The sequence below is a fragment of the Tamandua tetradactyla genome, chromosome 8 (genome assembly GCF_023851605.1).
Source record: "Tamandua tetradactyla isolate mTamTet1 chromosome 8, mTamTet1.pri, whole genome shotgun sequence".
NCBI lineage: Eukaryota > Metazoa > Chordata > Mammalia > Pilosa > Myrmecophagidae > Tamandua > Tamandua tetradactyla.
Window position 1 is genome coordinate 71,187,746 of NC_135334.1, and position 24,039 is coordinate 71,211,784.

Below are 24,039 nucleotides of genomic sequence, written 5' to 3' on the forward strand. Positions count from 1 at the left end.
GAGACTTCCTAGCGGTGCATCAGCAGTCCCTGGCAGACGAAAAGCAAAAGGCTTTCTGCAACATCTATTCCCTTCAGAAGGTGTCAGCAGAGTTTATACAAATGGGTGACTTCCTCTAGAAAGGATTAGTAAAGGACCTCCTGGTGGAAGGAAAGGCCAAAGGAATGATCTAAACTCAAAGAATCCACTCCCTTCAACAGATGGTCAGATGGAGGCACATTTCCATGAGAGGCACTAGCGTCCCCTAGAGTAGGGGCAGTGCTTTTCTACGCATAACAGAGCACCAGGGTCTTCTTTCCTTCAACAAATATTTATTGAGCACCTCTTTGTGCCAGGAATTGTTCGCAGTGCTGGGGCGACAGCAGTGAACAAACAAAACAACAATACCAGACAAAAAAACAGATTAGTGAGAGGCGATAGACTTAAAAAAAAAAAGAAAAAGTTAAATATATATATCAGATTATGTTAAATGTTTTTGAAAAACAACTCAAGAAAAGCAGGGGCGGGGGGGAGGCAGGAGAAGGGAGGGATTAGAATTGTAAATAGGGTGTTCAGGGAAGGCTTCGCTAAGAAAGTGGCATTTAAGCAAAGCTTGATTTGTAATCTTTGACAATACCAATGGATTCCTATCTGTATAATTAGGTGATAGGATAAATGATTACTGAATTGTCAATTCTATAATGTCAGATTTGGCAGCCTGCAGGCACTGAAATGGCATCTGAAACTTTTATAAACTCAAACTATCTAAATCACGATTTACAGAGAAAGAGACTACTTTTCAAAAACTTCATGTTACCACACTTGGATTTGAAAATTATAAAGACAGCTGTTTAAATGGTTCTAAATAACACTTTAGTATACACCTCCAGTGTACACCTCCTTGGAAAGCACCCAACATTTTTTGATAACTGTACATATTAATTTATTACCAGGATAAACTATCCGTATGCTAAATAAAGTCAGATAAATAAAAAAAAAAAGCTTGAAAGAGCTGTGTCTTTAGTTACGGTTTGCCCTCTCCTCTTCAGTCAGCCCACCCCACCTACCCCCTGCCCTCCCTGTCCCAAGGTCAGGACCTTGTCTCTATCTACTTTGAATTAAGGACAGAAACTCTGTTTCCTTCTTCCCTTTCTCACCTAATAACAACAGAAGTTGCCATTTACTAAGCACATACTTCAAGCTATGCCCTATTCCAGGCTCTTTGCATGCATTAGGTCACTAAAATCTCATCGCAAGCCTGCAAGGCACAGTCTACTTTTTAATGACCCCTTGCCCAGCTGCCTTCCCTAACAGGATTCCCGCCCCTATCATCATTCTAGAAAAGGGAAGGTGGAGGATAGACCATACATTTCTGAGGGACTGAAAGAAGGGAACAAAGATTAGACATATTTTTTTTTTGTATCCAATGGTATAAGGACCAAAGGGTAGAAGTCAACAGGAAGCAACTTTTGTCAAAATATGAGAACATTCTAAACAATCAGAGCTGTCTGGCTGCCTCGGAGGCAATTCATTCTCTGTCACTAGGTATGCAAGAGATGTTGGGAATGAAATATAGGGGTTTCATTAGGCGAGGGATTTGACTAGATTAACTCTCTCAACTTAGTACTTACAACTTAGGTTCTATCACTAAATGTTTCTAGAACTTTAAGATGGTGTGATTCTAAGACTATGATTCTAAAATTTTAGTGGAGCAAGAGACAATCCCTGTCCTGAAAGAACTCACAGTCTAGTAGGTGAGGTGACAAATTTTTATTTTCAATAACTGTAATAAATAAATTCAAGGCTCTGGGAGACATCTAGGAAGGAACCCTGCGACAGGGCTGTTCCTCAAGAATTGTTTGCATCAGAACCATTTCAGGATCTTGTGAAAAATGCTTTCTGGGCTCCATTCAAGACATTGTGAATCAGAACCTGTGGAGTGGAGCCCAGAAGTCTATTTTATTAAAATAAGCTCAGCAAGTGATTTTTATGCAGGCTGAAATTTGATACGGCATACCTACGTGGTCAGGATGACTTCCTGGAGAAGTGATTTCTAGACTGAGATGAAGGAGTAGCTGGGTCAAAACGCAGAACCACGGAAATAATGTATTTTGCTAAAGATTAGCAATTTTGTATGAATGTCTACCATATAGGAGTTCCTTTTTAAATGATAACACTTCTTAGACACACTTGAGATCCTGTGATTGAAGGTATGTGCCTCAGAGATCCTGAATGAGATCTTTGTTTGAAGGGGAGCAAGAGAGCTGCCCCGAGTTTGTTATTAATCATTCCAAGGCCTCAGGCTGGCAAAGAGGGTTTTGATAAGGACTCCCCACAGAGTCACTGGAGAGACTGCTCCCTGCTGCTGTCCATGCCTCTGCCACTAGCTTCCTGGCCCTCATTTCCTACCTGTCCCTTATTGCTGTCCTGGAAGCAACCCCTCACCCCCACCCCCACAACAGAATAGCTGACACCATTCTGAGATTCTGTGTCACTATGAAGATAATTTTATATTTGTATTTTTTTAACACTGTGAAGTCTAACAACTTTCACTCCAAAGTATATAAAAGTGAATTAAGAAATATAATTAAGAAATATATAATTAAGAAACATAATCCTAACCAAAAAGACGGAAAATAAGTGTAACTAAATAAGGTACTAGTGGCTAAGAGATTTCAAATAGAGTCGAGAGGCTATTCTGGAGGTTATATTTATGCAAGCTCCAGGTAGATATTGCTAATTGCCATGGTATGCCAAGCCCCAAACAACAGTATTCCTGTAAATCCTAAAGCATACTCAGGGCTCTATCTGAGACTGTACAAAAGTCTCACTCCCAATGTTTATTTTTCAGGAATCTATAACCTCTAGATGCTTCCTAGGCTAGATAAGCCCTGAACCCAGAGGTACCAATCTCCCCAAGATAATCAACCAGTCGCATCCCCTTACCCCATACTGTCGACACCCCTTTCCAACATGAAGATGTTAGAGAACAGTCATTGCCCAAATATTCCTAAAGATTGGGAAAAGGATCAAAGAAGGAGGAATTGTAACAGAGAAGATCGGATTTAACAAATGAGTATGACTGCTGAATCATTATATTGATATTTCTTTTCAGTCTCCAGTATCTTAAAGCAGCTAGAAGGAAATACCTGAAATGGTGGGACTGTCACCCATACCATATTTTGAAAGTTGTTCTGTAACTACTTGTTAAAATGTACTTTGAAATTTATCACTCTTTTGTAGATATGTTATATTTCACAATAAGAAATGTTAAAAAAAAAAAAAGAAATCTAATTTAGTGTGTGTGTCAATAATGACCATTAAAAGTATAATCTATACCCACGTTCACAAGAGTGATTTTTGCAGAGAATTTCTTAAGGTGCAGATAAGACTTTCAGGTAAGTGAACATCCATTCCAAGAAGATTCGAGTTTGGGGCTTCACCTCTTACGCTTAAAATTCACAGTTGCTTTAATATTCTGAGGAGGGAATACACACGTTTTCATGTGTTTCTGTTGCTTTGATATAAGGAGCCTGTGGCGTCACCAGCAAGCAAGCAACAGTTCGAGTGAGCTCCTGACATCGGGAAAGGACAGTTGTTCTGGGGCCAAGATCAGTGAGGTGTGGCTGGGCACAAGTTGGAGGCGCAAATGAGAGATTGCTGAGGTTTGGAGGGAGGAGGGATCGGTAAAGGTGTAGTGGATTAAGTGTCAGAAGATGTAGTCTGAGCTCTGTCACTGCCTTGCTTGGGCAAGTCCCTTCTCCATTCTGAACCTTCGCATCCTGTCTGTAACAGAGGGTCTGTGTTAGAATCAGACGATTTCTCCAATAACCTTCCAGCTTTAATATTTGGGATTCTAACATCTCATCTGACTAAGTATAACCGGGAGAAGAATGCATTCAGGAACTGTACCCAATTTCACGACTAGGAGAATCAAGGTCCAGTGAGAAGGACTTGCCCACCATCACGAACGCATATAGGAGCAAAGCCCGGTTCCCCCGGCAGCCGGGCGCTCAGCCTCGGGTTCTGAAGACTGGCCTGGTGCTGGGCAAACTGCAGCGAAGTGCAGGTTCAGAAAGGCGCTGCAGGGCAAGCAAGGCTCAGAGCTCACAGGCGCTTGAGGCCGAAGGAGCTGGGAGGAAGCGGCAGAAGCCAGTCTGCCGAGAAGTGGGTGTGCTGGGGGACCGGGCGGGGCAGGGGGAGGGGACGCCTTAAGGAAGGAAAAAGGGAAAGGAGCGCGAGTCTGAGCGCAGAGTTGAGCGCGCGCGGGGCGGTAGTGGGCGCGAGCGGCGCGCCAAAGGTGCGCGGTGTGCGGGCGCCCCCAGCGCACAGCGCGCAGAGTCCAAGCCAGCGAACCGGCGCTGTCCCGCAGCCGTGTGGAGAGGCAGGTAAGGCGCACCCGCTGGGTTGGGAAGCCAGAGCTGCAGCCGAAGGTACAAAATGAGGGGTCTTCCCGCCTACCTTCCAAGGGCCCCCAGACTAGAGCCAAGACGTATTCTCTCTGTGATAAGACCGGAAGTAGGGGGCAAATCAAAGATCCTGCCGATTCTCCCCAAGGGCAGAGGCCGCGGGGATTAAGGGCAGCACAAGGGAGCCTGGAGCTGGGCTCCTTACACGCTCCGCCTGGAAAGCGTGGGAGCTTGCGGCTGGCGTTCACAGGCCACAGATATGCAGGCGAATACTTTCGGGCCCGCAGGAGCTCCACGGAAATGACCCTCCAGGACCCAGACCCAGTCTTCTTGCTTGACCTGGAGACACATGATCTGCAGACTTGCCCATTCCTACTCCATTCTGCCACTGTCTCCATCTGCCCCGATCCCAGAGGCATTTTCTCTGTGGCTAGTAATAGGTCGAGGCTGGGATCAGAAGACTTGGGTTCTAGTTTACAGGTGTGTAAAATTGTGTCAGCCACCCACTTTTCTTCCTGGGCCTCCTGTAGGATGGGCCTCCTGATCTTGTTGTCTTTGTGGCGCCATGTGACATGAAGGGAAAGGGACATTAGACCTGGGGGATCTCTTATCTGGAAAGTCTTTAAGCTCTGTGTGAGGATGAGTGGAGAGCCTGCTGCCACCAGTTTGCATGTGGGGGAACAGAGGGGTGTGGGGAAGGATGGAGTGACCAGCCAGGGGCACACCAGGGACCAGAGAGAAAGAGAATCCAAGTCTCCTTACTCCTAGCCCAAAGCTCTCTCCACTTCATCTATGAAAGGGTATTGTAAATGCATAAACTCATTGCCGCCTGGTGATACCGCCTGGTGGCCTTCAGCTAGTTGGTCAACTCCAAATGGAGGAGATCCAGGGTGGAGGCATGGAAACTGCTTTGAGATTTTCTTGACTCTTTGAAGTGGCAGCCTGCATCCTTCTACATACCAAATTCACTCCACACTTCAAAAAACACATTCCTATCCATAAACTTACTGGTGGATCTTCAGAACACCTTCCGTGTGGGAGACAAGATGAGAAATCCCATCGTACTGATGGAGAAAATAGGTTCAGAGCAAAGAAACAACTTGACTAAGACTCAGGGCTGGAGGCATAGGCAGAGTAGGGGCAAGATCCCAGGTCTCTCAGTTCCTACTCTGGGGCGTTCACCAACTACAGGACTACGGAATGGCACCCCCAAATGGCAAGGGACTATAGACATGATCAGAAAGGGTGGGAAGCAAGTCTTCTAAAGAAGGGGTTACTGAGAATCAAGAAGAGTAGTGAGAAAGAAACTCCAGGCTCCTTCTAAGGGTCCGAAAGCCCCGGGTGAGGATTGGGGGTATAGGGGCAGCTGTTCTTGGTAGAGTGCGAGGCAGAGGGGAAGATGGAGGCAGAGGAGGAAATGACGTGACCAAACTGGCCAATAATTACTTCTTATCAATAAACACTTTGTAATTTATGAAACACCTTCCACCTGTCGTCTCCCCAGTGTGAGGTAAGCAGGGCACAGATAATTATCCCCGTCTTATAGATGAGGTCCAGAGGAATTAAATGCCACGCTCAAGGTCATAAAGCCAAAAGCATACAGCCAAGATTGGAACCTTGAAAGACAAAACCAGACTCAGGCTGAGTTGACTGGGAGTTGGACTCTCTATGCGGTGTGTGTGTGTGTGTGTGTGTGTGTGTGTGTGTGTGTGTGTGGCCACACCCTCGGTTAAGTACACAGAGGAGAGGGTTGCAAAGCCATTGCTGGTGTTTTGGGGCCAAGAATGTTTGCCCTTTGGATCGAACTGGGATCGGGTGCAGAGAGTGTCTAGGATTCCAAACAAGGCTTAGAATGCCTCCTCCTTTGCTTCACGCCACCTGACTGAGATGGCTTCTCTCCGAGCCTCCCCTTCCTCAGCCCCGGAGGAATTGGTTTTTGTTTCTTTTTAAACTAGCTTTTCGGTGTGTTGATCCTTTCATTTCTTTTTTCTCTAGTTAAATAAATTTCTGTTCTGTTTATTATTATTTTTTTTTGTTTTATCCCCCCCTTTTTTATTAAATCATGGAGAAACTACGGAGCTTCCATATACCACCCTCCCCCTCCCCAATGCACAATTTTCCCATTGTTAACATTTTGCATCCATGTAGTACCTTTGCTACAATTTTTGAGCCAATATTGTAATTATATTATTATTTAAAATCCAATTTACATTATGGTTCACTCTTTGCGTTGTGCAGTTCTATCGGTGTTTTATAAAATTTTTATTCTGGTTATTTATATACAACCTAAAAGTTTCCATTGTAACCACTTTGAAATATACAATTCAGTGGTGCTAATTGAATTGACAACGTTATGCTCCCATCACCACTCTCCATGTGGAGTCGGCTTTTACGCTGGTTTCTTGGCCTGCCCTCCAAGCTGCTTTCTGAATTTTGTGAGCTGTTTTCATGAATGTCTGTGTGTATGCTGGAGGGGGAATGGTTTTATTGAAGAGACATAGATTCATTTATTCTAGAGTGGCTGCTGTGTGTTTAGGCCTGGGCATTAGAGAGATGTATGAGGCACAGGCCCCTGCTATCACAGAGTGCACAGTCGTACACATACAGAGAAGGAAATGGAAACCCAGGGAGGCCTCTGGTTTCCCAGTGGTTGAATGATAGGGTTATACCAACGACACAGTTATTAAGATTCCTTCCAGCTCAGATTCCTGTATCTCCTTCCCCCTAGATGTTAAGCTCTACTCCTTCAACTCCTCTCCTACTCCACAGGCTCCCCAGTCAGCCACAGGAGCCACAGGACCACCAGGGGGGCTAGAGGCAAACTAGAGCCGATCTAGGAGTTATCTTTGGATCTCTACCTCTGTTTTGTGACTTTTCCTCTCTTCCCCTCTACCGCGTTTCCAGATACTTTTTGTGTGTGTGTGTGTGCGTGTGTGTGTGTTTGTGTGTTAATTCCCCCTCCTTTTATTTATTTATTAAAAAAAATTAACAACAAATGAACAAAAACATTCTTAACATATGATCATTCCATTCTACATATATAATCAGTAATTCACAATATCATCACATAGTTGCATATTCATCATCATGATCATTTCTTAGAACATTTGCATCGATTCAGAAAAAGAAATAAAAAGATAACAGAAAAAGAAATAAATTCATTTTAATATTTGTTCCCCCATTATTTATTTTTATTCCATGTGTTCTACTTGCCCATACACTTTAAAAGACACTGCTTCTGAAAGAGTAGTTGAAACACAGCCATGGGGCAATCAAAAGAAGCGATGGTGGAGTTTCACATTTCCCAGAGACACCTGAAAGAAAATCTCACGAGGATCCCCAGTTCGTCATTCAGATCACAGCTTTCTGCCCCCACCCTCAAGTCAGAGGCTGGGCAGGTTCAAGTAAAGAACACTTAGCGAGAACCTGCTAACGCAGGGGGTGGGGACAGTGTGGAGGGCAGAGTGAGCCTGGCTTGTCTGGAGGTTCAGGAGTAGGGCAAGAGCACAGGGACCTGAAAAGGAACCAGGGGAGATGAAACTAACAATGGTTAACTCCGCCAAGGCAGTCACCTTCCCCCTTATGGGTCCTCAACCGAGATTGGCAAGAATCTGCAATGTGGGAAAAGGCGATGGTAAAGAGTGCTTGCTGTGACAAGCAGCTCAGATGTGAGGAGACACTGTCATTGGTAGTGGAAAGAGCACCTGGGCCTAAGATCTCATCTGAGCTTGGCCATTTATTAGCCGCGTCATTGTGGATCCTTCGCTTCCCTTTTCTGAGCTTCAGTTTCCCCATCTTCAAAATGGAGAGGTTGGCCTAGAATCTAGATTCTAGATGATCTCTCAAGGCCCTTTCAGCTTGATCAGTAACTGTTCACCGTCTCCTAGTTGGTCTCTCTCCTATTTCAAGTCCGGGACTCCCCAGGGCAGGAGCTCTGTCTCCCCCATCAGAGGAGCTTTGTAGTCAGTGACTGTCCTGTAAGGGAAGCCAAGGAGCTCAGAAAGAGAAGCACAATCCCCAATGTGGCTGACTGACTGTTTCCCAATTTGGACCTCATGGCAGGTCACTGAGAATCAGCTTGTCCTTTCATCAGTTGTCAGCCTCTCCTCACCCATACAGGGTGCCCTTGTACCCAGGCACTCACCCCAATCTCAGCCCAGCACCTACAGACACAGAACTATGGCTTCTTGCTTCCTTCCATCAGAACTGCAAACATTCTGTTCTATCCAGAGAGGCCCTGCAAGAAAGGCCTCAGGGATGCAAGTTTCATGAACCTTCTCTCCCTTCACTAAACCCCACCTCAGAGCCCACCCTGCCTCTCTCCACCCGCACTTTCCAACTGAGTCTGTCTACTCTTATAGCTAGACAAACTGCAGGTGAGCTGTTGAGAGGAAAAGTGAACAAATCAACTGTTTTGGCCATCAGTTTATCTAGGCTGGAATACTGGGTGCAGGTCTTCAGTTCCAGGACTCAGAAACATCTTAACCCGCGAAGAAAAAGTCTGCAGCTTTCTTCTCTCTTGTGGTTTGAGAGGCTCTAGAAAGCACCCCAAATGCCTCTCCCACCACCCTATTCAATCTTCCATAATCTCACAACATAGTTTTATGATTCATACATACCTTCATAGAATGTTAGAGCTGACTGGCCCTTCTAAGATTATGTAACAAAACCCTAATTTTATAGAGGCAGATAGAAGCTGAAGCTTAGAAAAGGGAGGGCCTATGCCCAGAAATATACTAGTGAATGAACTAAGGCACCTCCCTGAGTTTCCATTTCCTTCACTGCAAAATTAAGGAGCTTAGACTAGATGGACTCTGAATGTCCCTCCAACCTCTGCTCCACAAAAATAAAAACACTACTACTGTCTATGGCATGTCCAGCATCAGGCACTGTATAATTTTCTCATTTAATTTTTCACAACAGAGCTATGCTACAGATATTGTTAATTCTGTGACCATGTTTATACCCTGTCTAACCAAACAAATTGATTGGTAAATTATCAACTTAAATGCCCACTGTCCTTCTCCCCTGACATCATTGCCCCAGGTCTTGAGGCCCTTTCAGCCTTTCAGGGGTTCCTCTTAAGGTACACATCCCCTTGGGAAAGGGAGTGTTTTAGGCTACACTATTCCCTGAGTAGGAATCCACGCGTTAAAGTGAGCTTTCTCATGAACTCACCAGATTGAGATACTGTAGGTCTGGGGTTGGGATGGGGGAAGCAATCAGACCCTCGTGGGGCATTGCACAGTCCCTGCAACTTCCCATTGTAGGCTGCCTGAGCCAGCGGCTGCAGAAGAGGAGAGGAAGAATCAGAGCCGTGGCCGCCTGAGATGATTGCACCACACTTGGGTTCCAGCCTTGGGCAATCACCGTGGTTCTGAAGATTTTTCTGAGTGTCTGGTTCCTTCCCTTTCTACCTCCGCCTCTCCTTCCAGCTCTGGGCCTTCCCCGCTCCTGAAATCAAGACTGAGACCCCAGATCTGTCCAAAGACAATCTGAAGAGGCTGAGCAGCTGAGGAGCCTTAGGGTGTCCACAGAGAGACTCCCAAAGTCAACTCAGAGCCAGAGAGAGTTTTCCTCCTGTTTGGTGAGTTTTCCAGATTGAGGTTGCCCTTCCTTTTACCCTGTCAGTTAAATCCCCTTTATATTTTGAAAATCCTCTTCAACATAGTAAAAGTATATCCTCCAGCAACCCTTGAGGGAGGCAGTCAGGAATGATTATCTTTCTTGACAGTTGAGGAGACTGAAGCCCAAACATGGCAAGTAACATATTTCCCTCAAAATAGGCTCCTCCAGATACTTAGATTATTTGTCTGCCGTCTATCTGTAAAACAGTGTGAAGCTCCTTCCTCCCTCAGTCCTGACACTAGCTGTTCCTTCCCCAGACGACTCTCAGGTCTCACATCTATCTGCCCTCCCCCTCTGCCCACCCGCCTCCTCATACCTTCTGCCCCAGCTCAGGACTCAGCATCTCACACCTGAACTATTTCAAGACCCTTGTATATGGGCGCCTGCCTTAATTCCCCCACCTTCCAGTCATGTAGCTGTTAGAATGTCCTTTCAAGCACAGATCTGATTATCTGATCCTTTTTTTTTTGCATAGGCAGGCACCAGGAATCGAACCCAGGTCTCCAGCATAGCAGGCGAGAACTCTGCCACTGAGCCACTGTCGCAGCCCCGTATTTGATCCATTTTTAAAATTCTGTTCCATGGCTCTGCATTACCTACAGAATGAAGTCCTAACTCTGCAGCCCACCTAGCACTCAAGGCCCTCTGTGACCTGGCTCCTGCAGTCTCTCCTGTCCCCCATCCAACCACATCCTCCCATGCGGCTTATAATCTAACTTCTTTGTGCTACTTTCCATTCTTCTAAGCATTTTATGTACTTTCCTGTTGCTATTCATTTGCTCCCCTGTTTCCTTCCCTCGCTTTCTCTGTCTTCTAAGACCCTTCAAGGTCCAACCCCAAAACCTCCATCACTGTGAACATTCTGGGACCCCTGATCAGAAATCGTCACTTCTTCCTTTAAGCACCAGTAGCTTTTGGCTCGTCCCCTGCATTGTATTAAAGTAGGTGATGCGCCCCTGAGTAGAGGACCTGGGTCTGAGCCTCCCAGAGAACACTCACCCAGCTGTAAGGTCGATCCCCATGGAGGAGACCACCCACCCAGTCATACGGTAGATCCCAGGGGAAGGCAAACACCCACCCAGGCTCAGGGTGGTCCCCTAGACATGTGGGACAGACACAGCCCTGCTGACCGGGAGCATGTGGTCTGATGAGACTCTTATCTATAACATGGAGTTGCTCACACACTGCCTTACATGGAAGTGCTGCGGGGAGGAGGCTGGGGTCACAAAGCTTGCAGAGTATGATTGAGGGATAGGGGCAGTTGATAAAGACTTCCTAAAGAAAGTGAATGTAGAGTCTTGTTTAAAAAGAATTACATATGTTTCTTCAGGGTTTGAGATGTGAAACTGTCTTAGGATGTTTTCCTATTTTATAGACTCATGATCTCTGAGAAGAAGGAAAAGGAGCATTTAATATCACCTACTTTTCGCCAGGCAAATGATAACTTTGTTTTGGAAGGCACATAATTGAGGTGCCTGTGTCTTCTTTCTCTGAGGCAGGTAAAACCCCAAAGCAGACTTTCACTCTCCTTGCCCCAGGCCCGACCCTGTTCCTCTCTTCTCCAATGCATGCTGTGCAGCTTTCCACTGCCCCCAAGTCTCTTTCCGATAGAATATCCCCAAAGAGCTAGAATACCTAGAGCCTTTCAGACGTGATGCTTGAAAAGTCAAATGATCCAGCCTCTGACCTTCGTGCAGGGAGAAATCCAAGCCATCCCAAAACATCTACTAAATGGCATCTGTAGAGTATAAGAAAAGTGCGGAAGAAGAGTGCTGAGGGATGGCTTCCTAATGCTGCCCCAAAGTACTGCCGAGAGAGAGCCGGCAGGGAAGTGGAAAGAGCACTGAGATAACTATCAAAGAGCAGATCTCTATCTTGGCTCGATCTCTAATGTTCTCTGTGTTTGTAGATGAGCCACTTATTCTCTCTGGGCTTCAATTTCCCTGTGTGTGAAATGGAAGGAGTTAGATTAAGTAATCCCTGAGGTCCTTCTAGCCTAAAGTTCTCTGATTTATAGGAGTCAAAGAAAGGAGAGATTAAAATGGATTACAATAAATATCTGTAATCCAAAGAAATCCAAATATTTATTGAGCACCTATTATGTGCTGATATATAGTAGTGAGTAAAACAGATCTAGACCCTGCCTTCCTTCAGCTTGCAGTCTAGTGGAGAAGACAAGTAAATGCATAGTTAAAAGAATCTGTGATATTGGGACCTTAGCTGAGGTCTGGAGGAGTGGGGGAAGTCATTCTAGCTGTAGGTAACAGAAGCCATCCACTCTCTTTTTTCTCTCCCTACCAGAGCATCCTCCGATTCTCCCCCCATCTCCATCCCTGTTGCTATGGAGACCACAAATGGGACCGAGACCTGGTATGAGAGCCTGCACGCTGTGCTGAAGGCTCTGAATGCCACTCTGCACTACAACTTGCTCTGCCAGCCAGGGCCAGGGCCAGCATTGGACAACCAGACTAAGGAGCAACGGGCCAGCCTACCTAGCCGTGATGACAATTCCTACATGTACGTCCTCTTCGTCATGTTCCTGTTTGCTGTCACTGTGGGCAGCCTCATCCTGGGATACACCCGCTCCCGCAGAGTGGACAAGCGCAGTGATCCCTATCACGTGTACATCAAGAACCGTGTGTCTATGATCTGATGTTAGGGGGCTGGGGACCCTCTCATATCTGTGTCCCTGTCTGTTAGGTCATCACAAAACAGTGCTAAGGGAAGTTACCCTGGGGCTGGGAGGAGGGAGGCTGGCGGAGCTGGGCCTTGTGCATTCGGATTTTTTTCCAGGCAAAGATAGATTTTATAGACAGTGGGAGCCGCATGAAGGAAAGGATGATGACCAATGACTGTGCCAGTGGCTGGAGCTGAGGAGGAGGTGTCTGGAGGGGGGGAGAGGTGGAGGGTGCAACAGGGAAGGGAACAGGACCATGCGCTGGGGACATCTTTTTTTTACACGCTACCTTCAATAGCAATGAGATGCAGCCATGATTATCCTATATCACAGATAGGAAATCTAAGGACTATTACTTATTTATATTTGTTCACATTTTATATTTTTATCCTTCCCTGTGAGATAAGCAGGGTAAGTGCCGTTCCGCCCATTTGGGCCAGAGCGGTGCCATGGTTGGAACCCAGGTGTCTTGCCTCCTTGCCCAGCGCTTTTCAAAACTCTGTGCCACACGGCAGTGGATCCTGAAGCTTATATGATTCTGGGACTGTCTTTAAGAAAAAGATTTCAAGAATATCTTGCCTTTGCAAATATTACAAAAAATATATCACCCTGTTGCTGCGTTGCTAGGGCCCCTCCTCCGGTCTTAAGAAGCAGCCTGTGCAGGTTTTGGGGTGCTGAATGTCAAGCCTCGTTAGTTCATCCATGTCTTGAACCATGTCGTAGTCCCAGGCCCCATCACCAGTCATGGGGACCTCACTACCTCCAAGGCAGCGCTTCCATTTTGATTTTTTGATTGAGAGAAATTTTCCTGATACCAAGTTGCAATCTGCTTTGAAGCTTTCCCCATTGCTCCTAGATTATTGTTTTTAAGAAGCAGGTGTGGAAATCGGGCACAAGGAAAAAAGAAGCATTCCTGGCTCTACCACTTCTGTGTGATTTTAAGCTGGACACTTTCTCTGTGGTCGTTGTTCCTCTTCCATACAATGGAGGTAGGTAGACTCGGAAGTCTCTAAGGGCCTAAAATTCTAACATGCGAGGCTTCACGTACACTGGGTTGAATCATATGAAACTGCAGTTTGGGGAGGCCAAAAGTAGCTCAATATCAATAGTTTCATATGGTTCAATCTAATCCTTGCAATCTTGTAATATTTTACAAGCCATTCGTTCCATTCCCCAGACTGGAATCTCCCACCATTTGTCAGATCTCAGCCCTATAGATCTCCATGTTGTCTCCAGAAAGCCTCATTGAAACGTACATATTTGAGTATAGCAGAAACTCAAGGTATATTTTAATAGCAGTTGTCTCTGTGGAGTAGAATTATGGGTAATTTTTTCCTTCAACTTTATAAATTTGCGTAATATTTGATTTTTTATCATAAATATTTTACTTATATAATGAGGTGTGTGTTATTGGGGAGCGGGTACTAATTCACTGAAAAAATAAAAATAAATTCCTCTGTGGTTCCTGAATGGAGACCCAGAACACATAAAGTCCCAAAAGCACTTAAGTTGACTCCACGCAGGCCTGTGCTGAGTTCTCTGCGTGCTCACCCCTCCTCATCTCTGTTTGGCAATGGAGGTGGAGCTCTGCTTAAAGAGATGGGACATACGGGAAGACAGCAGATTCAGAAGTCTGTACAGGTGCATGAGGCTTTAGAGACCACCTGGTCCAAACTCAAATAAAATGTGGAATGTAATCCAGTGCCAGAGTCAATGGTCAGGGGATGAAGGATATGAGGGTTTTGAGAAACGAGATTGAGTAGATCTAGAGGAGTCAGGGAATGGTGACTTGAACTGGGCTTTGAAAGATAGAACAGATCTAAGTGGGCAGAGTGAACGAAGGGGATACAACAGGAGGAAATGTGGAGAGAACACCTTTCTGCAGAGAACAGTTTGGAAGAAGATGTGGAGCAGGAAAAGGGGGCAGAAGGACCTGCGCCCTCTTCTACTGAGACTCTTTCATGCCATCCAGACATTCACAGGGCTTAATAATAAAGTAATAAACGTTATTTTTTCTTGCACGTTACAGAAGCCAAATGTGTATTAGCACAAGCAGAAAAGGAGGATTTATGGAGAGGGTTATGAAATAGGTCACACAAGTTCAAAAGAGGTTGACACCAGGGCATCTCCAGGGATCTCAGGGCCTGGAAACACTTGTCTGAATTCATAAAACAGGAGTTCCATACGTCTCATTAAATGCGCCCACGGCTGAGCTAAATAAAATTCCAGGATTTTAAAGTGGTATAATTTCTAGATTCAGATATCGTGTCTTGTAGGCACGCTACTCGGCCCTCCTCCGGGTCTTTCTCACCGGGTTTGTCTTGGAGCTCTAGCCCACTGCATCTCACAGCCATAGGAACACTCGTCTGCACTTGGCTGCCCTCTGCTGGCCAAATCTCAGCATGTCACCTTGGGACCTCTAAGCAAAACTTCGACAATAAAAAGCATTAACTCAACAGGTTCTTAAGAGCCTACTCTGTGCCAGGCACTAATTTAGGCTCATTTGGTATGCACACGTGAATAAAAACAAGCAAAGAAGTCCATGCCTTGATACCTAAGAGCATTGATAACCTGCCGGGTACTGATCTAAGCGCTTTATCCACATTAACTCATTCAACTTTCAAAACCCTCACAACAACTCTATGTAGTAGGTATTACTTATAAGTACTTTAAAAGAGCCCTCAGCACCCAATTTAGGTCCCATGGCATACACAACCCAAAATATGAGTCTGAATGGGTCCCAGAAATGAATGAGAGAGTGATCTGGGAAAATGGCAGAGTATTAACACCAGTAATCTTAGATTGGTTCTCTAGAAAGAGCCTCAGACCGGCATTTATTGAGGAAGTTCTTTTCAGGAAAAACCTGCAAGGGAGAGAGTGAAGTAGATAGGAGAGGTAAGAGCCAAAGAGTAGTTTCAGGTTACGTCTAACCTTGGCCTGATCCACAGGAGCTGTTATACACAGCTGGGCATAAACCACATCACAAAATTACATGCCCTTGGAACAAAGGGGCTGGCCTTTTGTACCCCCATATCAGTCAGTCATTGATTTTAGGCCACCTTGGTAGGGGGAGAAAAGGTGGGGGAGGGGATGCGTACAAGGAGCTACCCATCAGCTAAGGACACTTCTTTGAAGAAGGTGGCAGTTCTAAGAAATCAGCAAGATGGGACAGTGAAAGGAAGCTGTCTTAGAGCAGCTAGAAGTAGCAAAGAAATGGTCTTGGCTGGAGACTAGCTACAGGCTGGTTCCTTGGAAGGTTCTGAAGCTCAATTTTCATCGCAGAATTGGCCTCACATTTTGTCACCATCTTTTTGTTCTTCTTGTGAGTAGCTGCTGGCTGGTAGAAGGAGCGTGTAACTTCCTAGGTGTGCACACATTTGTCTGAGGCAAAATCTCTATAGAATGGGGCAGTTCTAAGCTGATGGCAGCCAGCACTCATAGTAGCTGAGGTGTGGGTACCAGGTCTGGTGAAGAGGAGGCATCACCACTGTCTCTTACTGCTGTGCGATTGGAGAAACAAGCAGAAGCCGAGTGTTACATCTTGCTTAAGAGGCAAGAACCACCCACCAAATAAGAACCAAAAACAACATAATTCCTGTTCTAGTTTGCTAGCTGCCAGAATGCAATATACCAGAAATGGAATGGCTTTTAAAAGGGGGAATTTAATGAATTGCTAGTTTACAGTTCTAAGGCCGAGAAAATGTCCCAATTAAAACAAGTCTATAGAGATGTCCAATCAAAGGCATCCAGGGAAAGATACCTTGGTTCAAGAAGGCCATTGAAGTTCAGGGTCTCTCTCTCAAGTGGAAGGGCACATGGCGAACACAGTCAGGGCTTCTCTCTCATCTGGAAGGGCACATGGTGAATACGGCGTCATCTGCTAGCCTTCTCTCCTGGCTTCTGGTTTCATGAAGGTCCCTGAGAGGCGTTTTCCTTCTTCATCTCCAAAGGTTGCTGGCTTGTGGACTCTGCATCTCATAGCTACATCGTTCTGCTTTCTCTGAATCTCTCATTCTCCAAAATATTTCCTCTTTTATAGGACTCCGATAAACCAATCAAGACCCACCCAAATGGGTGGAGACACGTTGTCCCCTAATCCAGTTTAACAATCATTCTTGACTAAATCACATCATCTAGGGAGATGATCTGATTACAGTTTCAGACATACAGTATTGAATAGAGATTATTCTATCTTTACAAAATGATATTTTGATTAAAACATGGATTTTCTAGGGGGCATTATTCCTTTCAAACCAGCACAATTCCAAATAAACCAAGTACGAACACCATAAAATGTGGGGGACAGATATTAAATATGGTGGTCAAGAAGGGAGAGAAGTATTCATGGATGATTTTTTTCTTCTTTCACTTTTTTATTGTATACTATAACATATAAACAAAGCAAAGAAATAAAAAACAATGGTTTTCAAAGCACTCATCAACAAAAGTTACAGGACAGATGCCAGAGTTTGTCATGGGCCACCACATGATCCTCTCAGATTTTTCCTTCTAGCTGCTGCAGAATATAGGAGGCTACAAGGCTTAAATATTTTTTTTATCACCACTATCAACTTTTTTCTTTCTTTTTTTGTGAAAAATAGCATATATACAAAAAAGCAATAAATTTCAAAGCACAGTATTACAATTAGTTGTAGAACATATTTCAGAGTTTGACATGGGTTATGAGTCCACGATTTTAGGTTTTTACTTCTAGCTGCTCTAAGATACTGGAGACTAAAAGAAATATCAATTTAATGATTCAGTAATCATATTCATTTGTTAAATTCTATCTTCTCTATATAACACCACCATCACCTTTGATCTTTCTATCCCTTTCTTTAGGGGTGTTTGGGCTACGGCCATTCTAACTTTTTCATATTGGAAAGGTCTGTCACTAAGAGGGGGGAGGGAGATGGAACGATCTGATGATCTGGAGAGGCTGGGCCCTCTAGGGGACTTATCTGGTCCAGGGACCCATCTGGAGGTTGTAGGTTTCTGGAAAGTTACACTAGCACATGGAACCCTTATGGAATCTTATGCATTGCCATAGGTGTTCTTTGGGATTGGCTGGAATGGACCTGATTGGGGTTTGGGAGGTTATGTAGCAATGTCTAACTGAAGTTTGCATAAGAGCAACCTCCAGAGTAGTCTCTCAACTCTATTTGAACTCTCTCTGCCATTGATACTTTATTAGTTACACTTCTTTACCCCCTTTTGGTCAGGATACAATTGTTGACCCCACACTGTCAGGACTGGATTCATCCCTGGGCGTCAGCTCCATGTTGCCAGGCAGACTTTCACCCCTGGATATAGTGTCCTATGTAGGGGCGAGGGCAATGATTTCACTTGCAGAGTTGGGCTTAGAGAGGGTGAGGACACATCTGAGCAACAAAAGAGGTTCTCCAGAAGTAATTCTTAGGTATAATGATAGGTAAACTAAGCTTCTCCACTACCTATATAAGCTTCACAAGAGTAAGCCTCAAAATCAAGGGCATGGCCTATTGATTTGGATTGCCCTATAGTTTGCCACAGTGCTAGGGGATTTCCTGATGGTGAAGTTTAATAGCCATGGATGCTTTTTTTATTTCTTATTTTTTTTTTTTTTGGTTTTTAAATTTTTTTTAAAAAATACCAAAAAGCACCAAACAAACATAAACATTCTTATTTTGATCATTCCGTTCTACATATATAATCAGTCACTCACAATATCATCACATAGTCGCATATTCATCATCATCATTTCTTGGAACATTTGCATCTATTCAGAAAAAGAAATAAAATGAAAACAGAAAAAAATTTATACAGACCATACCCCTTACCCCTCCCTTTCATTGATCACTTAGCATTTCAAACTAAATTTATTTTAACATTTGTTCCCCCTATTATTTATTTTTATTCCATATGTTCTACTCGTCTGTTGACAAGGTAGATAAAAGGAGCATCAGACACATCGTGAAAGCTATATCATTATACAATCATCTTCAAGAAACATGGCTACTAGAACACAGCTCTACAGTTTCAGGCAGTTCCCTCCAGCCTCTCCATTATAATGGATGCTTTTTTTAAAAAATATTTTTATTGAGATATCTTCATGTACCATACAGTCCATCCAAAATTTATAATCAGTGGCTCACAGTATCATCACAGAGTTGTGTGTTCATCACCATGATCATTTTTAGAATATTTGTATCACTCCAGAAAAAGAAATAAAAAGAAAATAGAAAAAAACCACACATCGAGGCGCAAGGGTAGTTCAGTGGTAGAATTCTCAGCTGCCATGCAGGAGACCCAGGTTCGATTCCTGCCCTGTGTACTCTTCCCACCCCACCCCAATTTTTTTTTCAACAAATGGTGCTGCACTAACGGGATAGTCACATGGAAAAGGAATGAAATGAGGCCCCCACCACACAGCATACAAAAAAAAAACAACAAAAAACCCACACATACCATACCCGTTACCCCTCCCTCTCATTGACCACTAGTATTGCAATCTACATGGATGCTTTTGAAGGAAGTGGGATTTAAGGTAGACCGTGAAGTGCTGGTCAGATCTGATTTGGACATCCAATGTAGTATGATCCAAGACTGGTGATCCAGGTAGGTGGTTGGCTTTGTTCTGCTCAGGGACCTCGAATGATGAATGTCATCTTCAACATGTAGCTTCCAGGGTCACTCTGGTGAAGCACTTTTAGTTAGTGAGGAGAGGAAAAGAACAAAAGTCCAGGGACATGGATTTACTCTCCAGGAAGTGCATACTCTCAAAAGGAGCATACACATAACTTCTGCTCACTTCCATTGATGAGGGCTTAATCAATATGGCCACAACCGGCTGCAAGAGGAGCTGGCAAATGCAACTCCTCCCTGATTAGTCATATCCCAGCCAGACCTCTATCACCATGGAAGAAAAAGAGAATGGATTTTGGTGGACAGGTCTTCATGCCACCCTCCTCACTCTTCCCCTAGGAAGGTCAAAACATATACAGCCTTGCCAAGGAGGAGGAAGTGCTGCTCCTTTGATTAGATCATGTTTTCTGGGGCGAGGAAGGCAGCAGGAAGCTCTGTGGGTAAAATTAAGCTTGTCTTGGGAGTGTGGCTTTGCTGATATTTTACTGGCACTGGTTGGTTTGGTCTCTCCTCTCACTGGACTGGTAATATCCAAGATACTGGTTTAGACAAAGGGAAAATAAACACAGCAAGGCTTTTACCCAACCTCATAGGAGAAGAATCATGTTTCAGGTGCCACTAAGAAACCAAGAACATGATCTGCCTGGATGAAATCAGAGAACCCATCTGTGGTGGTTTGAAGCTGCATGCACTCCAGAAAAACATGTTTATTAAACTTAATCCATTTCTGTGGGTGTAAATCCATTTAAGTAGGACCTTTTGATGAATATATTTCAGTTAAAGTGTGTCCTAACTCAACCAGGGTGGGTCTTAATCCTATTTCTGGAAACCTTGAAAATTTAGACACAGACAGAGAAAGCCACAGAAGCAAGCAGCAAAATCAACAAAACCTGGAAGAGAAAGGAGAGACCAGCAGATGCTGCCATGTGCCTTGCCATGTGACAGAGGAGCCAGGATTGCCAGCACTAGCCCCAGGATAATGGTCTTCAGGAGGAAAGCACTGCTTTGATGATGCCTTGATTTGGACATTTTCCTGGACTCTAACCATAAGCGAATAAATTCCCATTGCTTAATGGAACCATTTCCTGGAATTGCTTTGGGCAGCCTAGGAAGCTAAAGCAAATTTTGGTATCGGGGGAGTAGGGTGCTGTTATCGCAAATACCAAAATTGTGGAAACAGCTTTGGAATTGGAATGGGTAGAGGCTGGAAGATTTGTGAGGTGCTTGATAGAAAAGGCCTAGATTGCTTTTAGGAGACAGTACCTAGGATGCTAAAGGTACTTTTAAATATATATATATTTTTGAGAAATCTTCACACATATACAGTCCAGCCACAGTATAAAAATCAATGGCTCGCATTGTTGTGTATTCATCACCATGATCATTTTTAGAACATTTGCATCACTCCAAAAAAAGAAATAAAAAGGAAAAAAAACTCATACATCCCATTCATCTTTCCCCTTCCTGTCATTGATTACTAGTATTTCCATCCACTCAACTTTTTTTTTTGCCATTTATCAACACCCCCCATCATTTATTTATATTTTATTCTTTTTTTTTCTCATCTGCCCATGCCCTTGGATAAAAGGAGCATCAGATATAAGGTTTTTACAATCACAAGTCATGTTGTAAAAGCTATATAGTTTTACAATTGTCTTCAAGAATCAAGGCTACTGGAACACAGTTCAATAGTTTCTGGTGCTTCCCTCCAGCCACTCCAATACACCATAAACTAAAAGGGGATATCTACACAATGCATAAGAATAACCTCCAGGACAACCTCTGAACTCTTTTTCAAATCTCTCAGCCACTGAAACTTTATTTTGTTTCACTGTTTTTCCTCGTTTTGGTCAAGAAGGCTTTCTCAATCCCACGATGCTAGCTCCTAGATTATCCCAGGAGTCCTTTCCCATGTTGCCAGAGAGATTTATACTCCTGGGCATCATGCCCCATGCAGGAGGGCAGTGAGTTCACCTGCCAAGTTGGCTTAGAGAGAGAGGCCACATCTGAGTAAAACTACTTCTGATGAGGTCTCAGAAGAAAACGATGATTGTGTTATTGGAAACTGGGCGAAAGGCAATCTTGTTTTAAAGTGGCAGAGAACTTGGCAAAATTGAGTTCTGATGTTAAATGGAAGGCAGAATTGAAGCGTGATAAGCTTGGCTATTTAGCTGAGGAAATTTCTAAGCTATGTGTGGTGAAAAGTGCAGCTTGGTTTCTTCTTGTAGCTTATAGTAAAATGCGAAAGGAAAAGGATCAGCTGAGAACTGAACTCCTGAGCACAAAGAAACTAGTAACTGATGGTTTGGAAAATTCTGAGTTTCTGGAAAATGAGTCTCAGAGAATATGGCTCCAAGTGAAGGTTTAACTAAACATGATTCCAGTCAGCCCTTTCAGTGCAAGTCAGGACTGGAGATGCAGCTATCCAGGAAGGATCTGTGGGAAGTTCTACTGTCTGATGGTTTGGACCCCATCACCACAATCAAAACTGACAAGTGTTTAATGAAATCTATATGAATGGGACTACTGCCAGCCTGAACTGAAAAGGGACAGAAAAAGGGTATATAGATAGAAGAAAAAATCATTTCAAGGGCAGGATCATGGAAGTGGAGGTCTGAACTGAAGACATCTCCTCGGGCCAAGAGGGTAGGCCCGCCCATCTGTGTTGAAAGGTTGAGTCTGCTCCAGCACTTGGAGAGGCCTGGCTTTGTTCAGGAAGAGTGCTGTCACTCCATTGTTCTCAGAGGGTAGAACCTATGCCCCAGGGTTGCAGAGAGTCTGGCTGCTACCCTGTGCTTGGCAAGTGTGGGACCTGGAGCCTGTCTGCCATCCTGATGCTTGAAGAGGGTAGGACCTTATCCCAGTGTTTGAGGGGATCATGGCCACTGTGCAAGCACTTGGAAGGGGTGGCGCTGCTGCTCCATCAGGCCTGGAAAACAAAACATTGCTCCATACACGACTCTCAGACCTTGGAATTGAATGGAGAATGCCATGCAGGGTTTTGGAATTATTTGGGACCCATGACCCCTGTTTTCCTTCCAATTTCTCTCTTCTGAAATGGAAATTATTATCCTTTGCCTGTCTCTCCTTTGTATCCTGGAAGCAGATAAGTTGTTCTCTAGGTTTCACAGGTCCACAGACAGAGGGAAATTGTGCCCCAGGACAAGCTACACCTATAAGCAATTTTGATGAGACCTTGGACTTAGTATTACAACTGAAATGACTTAAGGCTTTTGGGATATTGTGATGGAATGAATGTATTTCATAAGTACAAAGAGCACGTCTTTTTTGGGATCCCTAGGGTAGAGTGTGGTGGTTTGAAGTTGTGTGCATCCCATAAAAACATGTTCTAAATCTAATTCATTCCTGAGAGGGAGAGAGAGCACACACCAAGGAAGTAAGAAACTGAAATCAGTGAAACCCAGAAGAGAAGGGAGAGACCAGCAGGCAGGGCCACGTGCCTTGCCATATGGCAGAGGAGCCAAGAATAGCTGGCATCTGATCTTCAGGAAGAAAGCATCACCTTGATGATGCCTTGTTTTGGACATTTTTCCAAACTCTAGCTAAAAGCAAGTAAATTCCCATTGATTAAGCTGAACCATTTCATAGCATTGCTTTGAGCAGTCTGGGAAACTAAAACGCCATCTGTGCTAATGATTCCACTGTGGCAGAGAATGAGCTCTTGGGAGAGGGAGAGTCAAAAATTAGCGAACAGAAAAAGAAAACAGGTTGGAGAAATTAATATTCGATGAGAAACCAATCTCTGCTAGACACTCTGCTAGGCAATTTGCACGTTGAATTATTTTCACCCTCATGAAAGCTTTTGAGGTGACTATTTTTATCCTCATTTTATAGATGAGAAAATAGAAGCTCAGAGATAAAAGAGCTTAACATTCACTTAATTAATATGTGGAGCTGCCTGGATTTTCATACAGACTTGTGTGAATTACAAGCCCATGTTCTCCCCACTATGGCTGGTTCCTTTAAGAGTCAGGACTGTGGGAACTTAGGGACCCTCACCCAAGAGGTATCCCAATTGGCTTGTCATTCCCATGAACCTTGGGACAATGCCTTGTCTTTTCTTTGAGGTGTCTTGGTTGGGGGTAGAGGGAGCTGGGCAACAGCAAGACACTGACTGCTCTACTTTATCTCTGAAGGGGAACAAAGAGGCTGGCCACAGAATATCCTGGGAGATTAGGAGGGTTTAGTCTCAAGAAAAGATCTAATATGAATCATCAGTACATCTAACTCAATTGGGAGATGACATTATTTAAATACATTCCAGAAGGAGCTCTCTGAGACAGCCTCAGACTTATAGTTTTTTTTTTTTTTTTTTTTTTTAAAGAGAGAGGGAGGAAGGGAAGGAAAGACAGAGAAGGAAGGAAGGACGGAAGGAAGGAAGGGAGGAAGAAAGGGAAACATCTTTAAACATTTTCTTGTTTTATTATATTTTGTTTGTTTGTTTGTTTTTTACATGGGCTGGGGCCGGGAATCGAACCGGGGTCCTCCGGCATGGCAGGCAAGCACTCTTGCCCGCTGAGCCACCGCGGCCCGCCCAGACTTATAGTTTTGATCTTGAATTATCATTCATTCAACAAATATTAAGTACCTAAGTACCATGCCATGTACTTGGCACTAGTACAGCAAATCAAATAGTCCCTGCCCTCAAGGGACAGGGAATTAGCTCATGCCCCTCAGTTTTTCTGAGGTTACCTATAAAAC

General features: G+C 44.2%; 1 protein-coding gene across 5 annotated transcripts; it reads left to right on the forward strand.

Annotated features, from left to right (window-relative positions):
• Positions 1-4,274: 4,274 nt before the first annotated feature.
• On the forward strand, positions 4,275-15,836 carry KCNE3 (potassium voltage-gated channel subfamily E regulatory subunit 3). 5 transcript variants are annotated; one of them, XM_077113590.1, is made up of 4 exons: positions 4,275-4,367; positions 9,659-9,975; positions 11,392-11,511; positions 12,318-15,836. In XM_077113590.1, the coding sequence occupies exon 4, from the start codon at positions 12,358-12,360 to the stop codon at positions 12,667-12,669; it is 312 nt and encodes a 103-aa protein (XP_076969705.1). In that variant the 5' UTR covers positions 4,275-4,367; positions 9,659-9,975; positions 11,392-11,511; positions 12,318-12,357; the 3' UTR covers positions 12,670-15,836. The 5 variants fall into 5 exon arrangements, with proteins under 5 accessions (XP_076969705.1, XP_076969702.1, XP_076969703.1 ...); XM_077113587.1 differs by having other exon boundaries at positions 11,392-11,515; positions 12,318-15,835; XM_077113588.1 differs by having other exon boundaries at positions 9,824-9,975; positions 11,392-11,515; positions 12,318-15,835.
• The last annotated feature ends 8,203 nt before the right edge of the window (positions 15,837-24,039 follow it).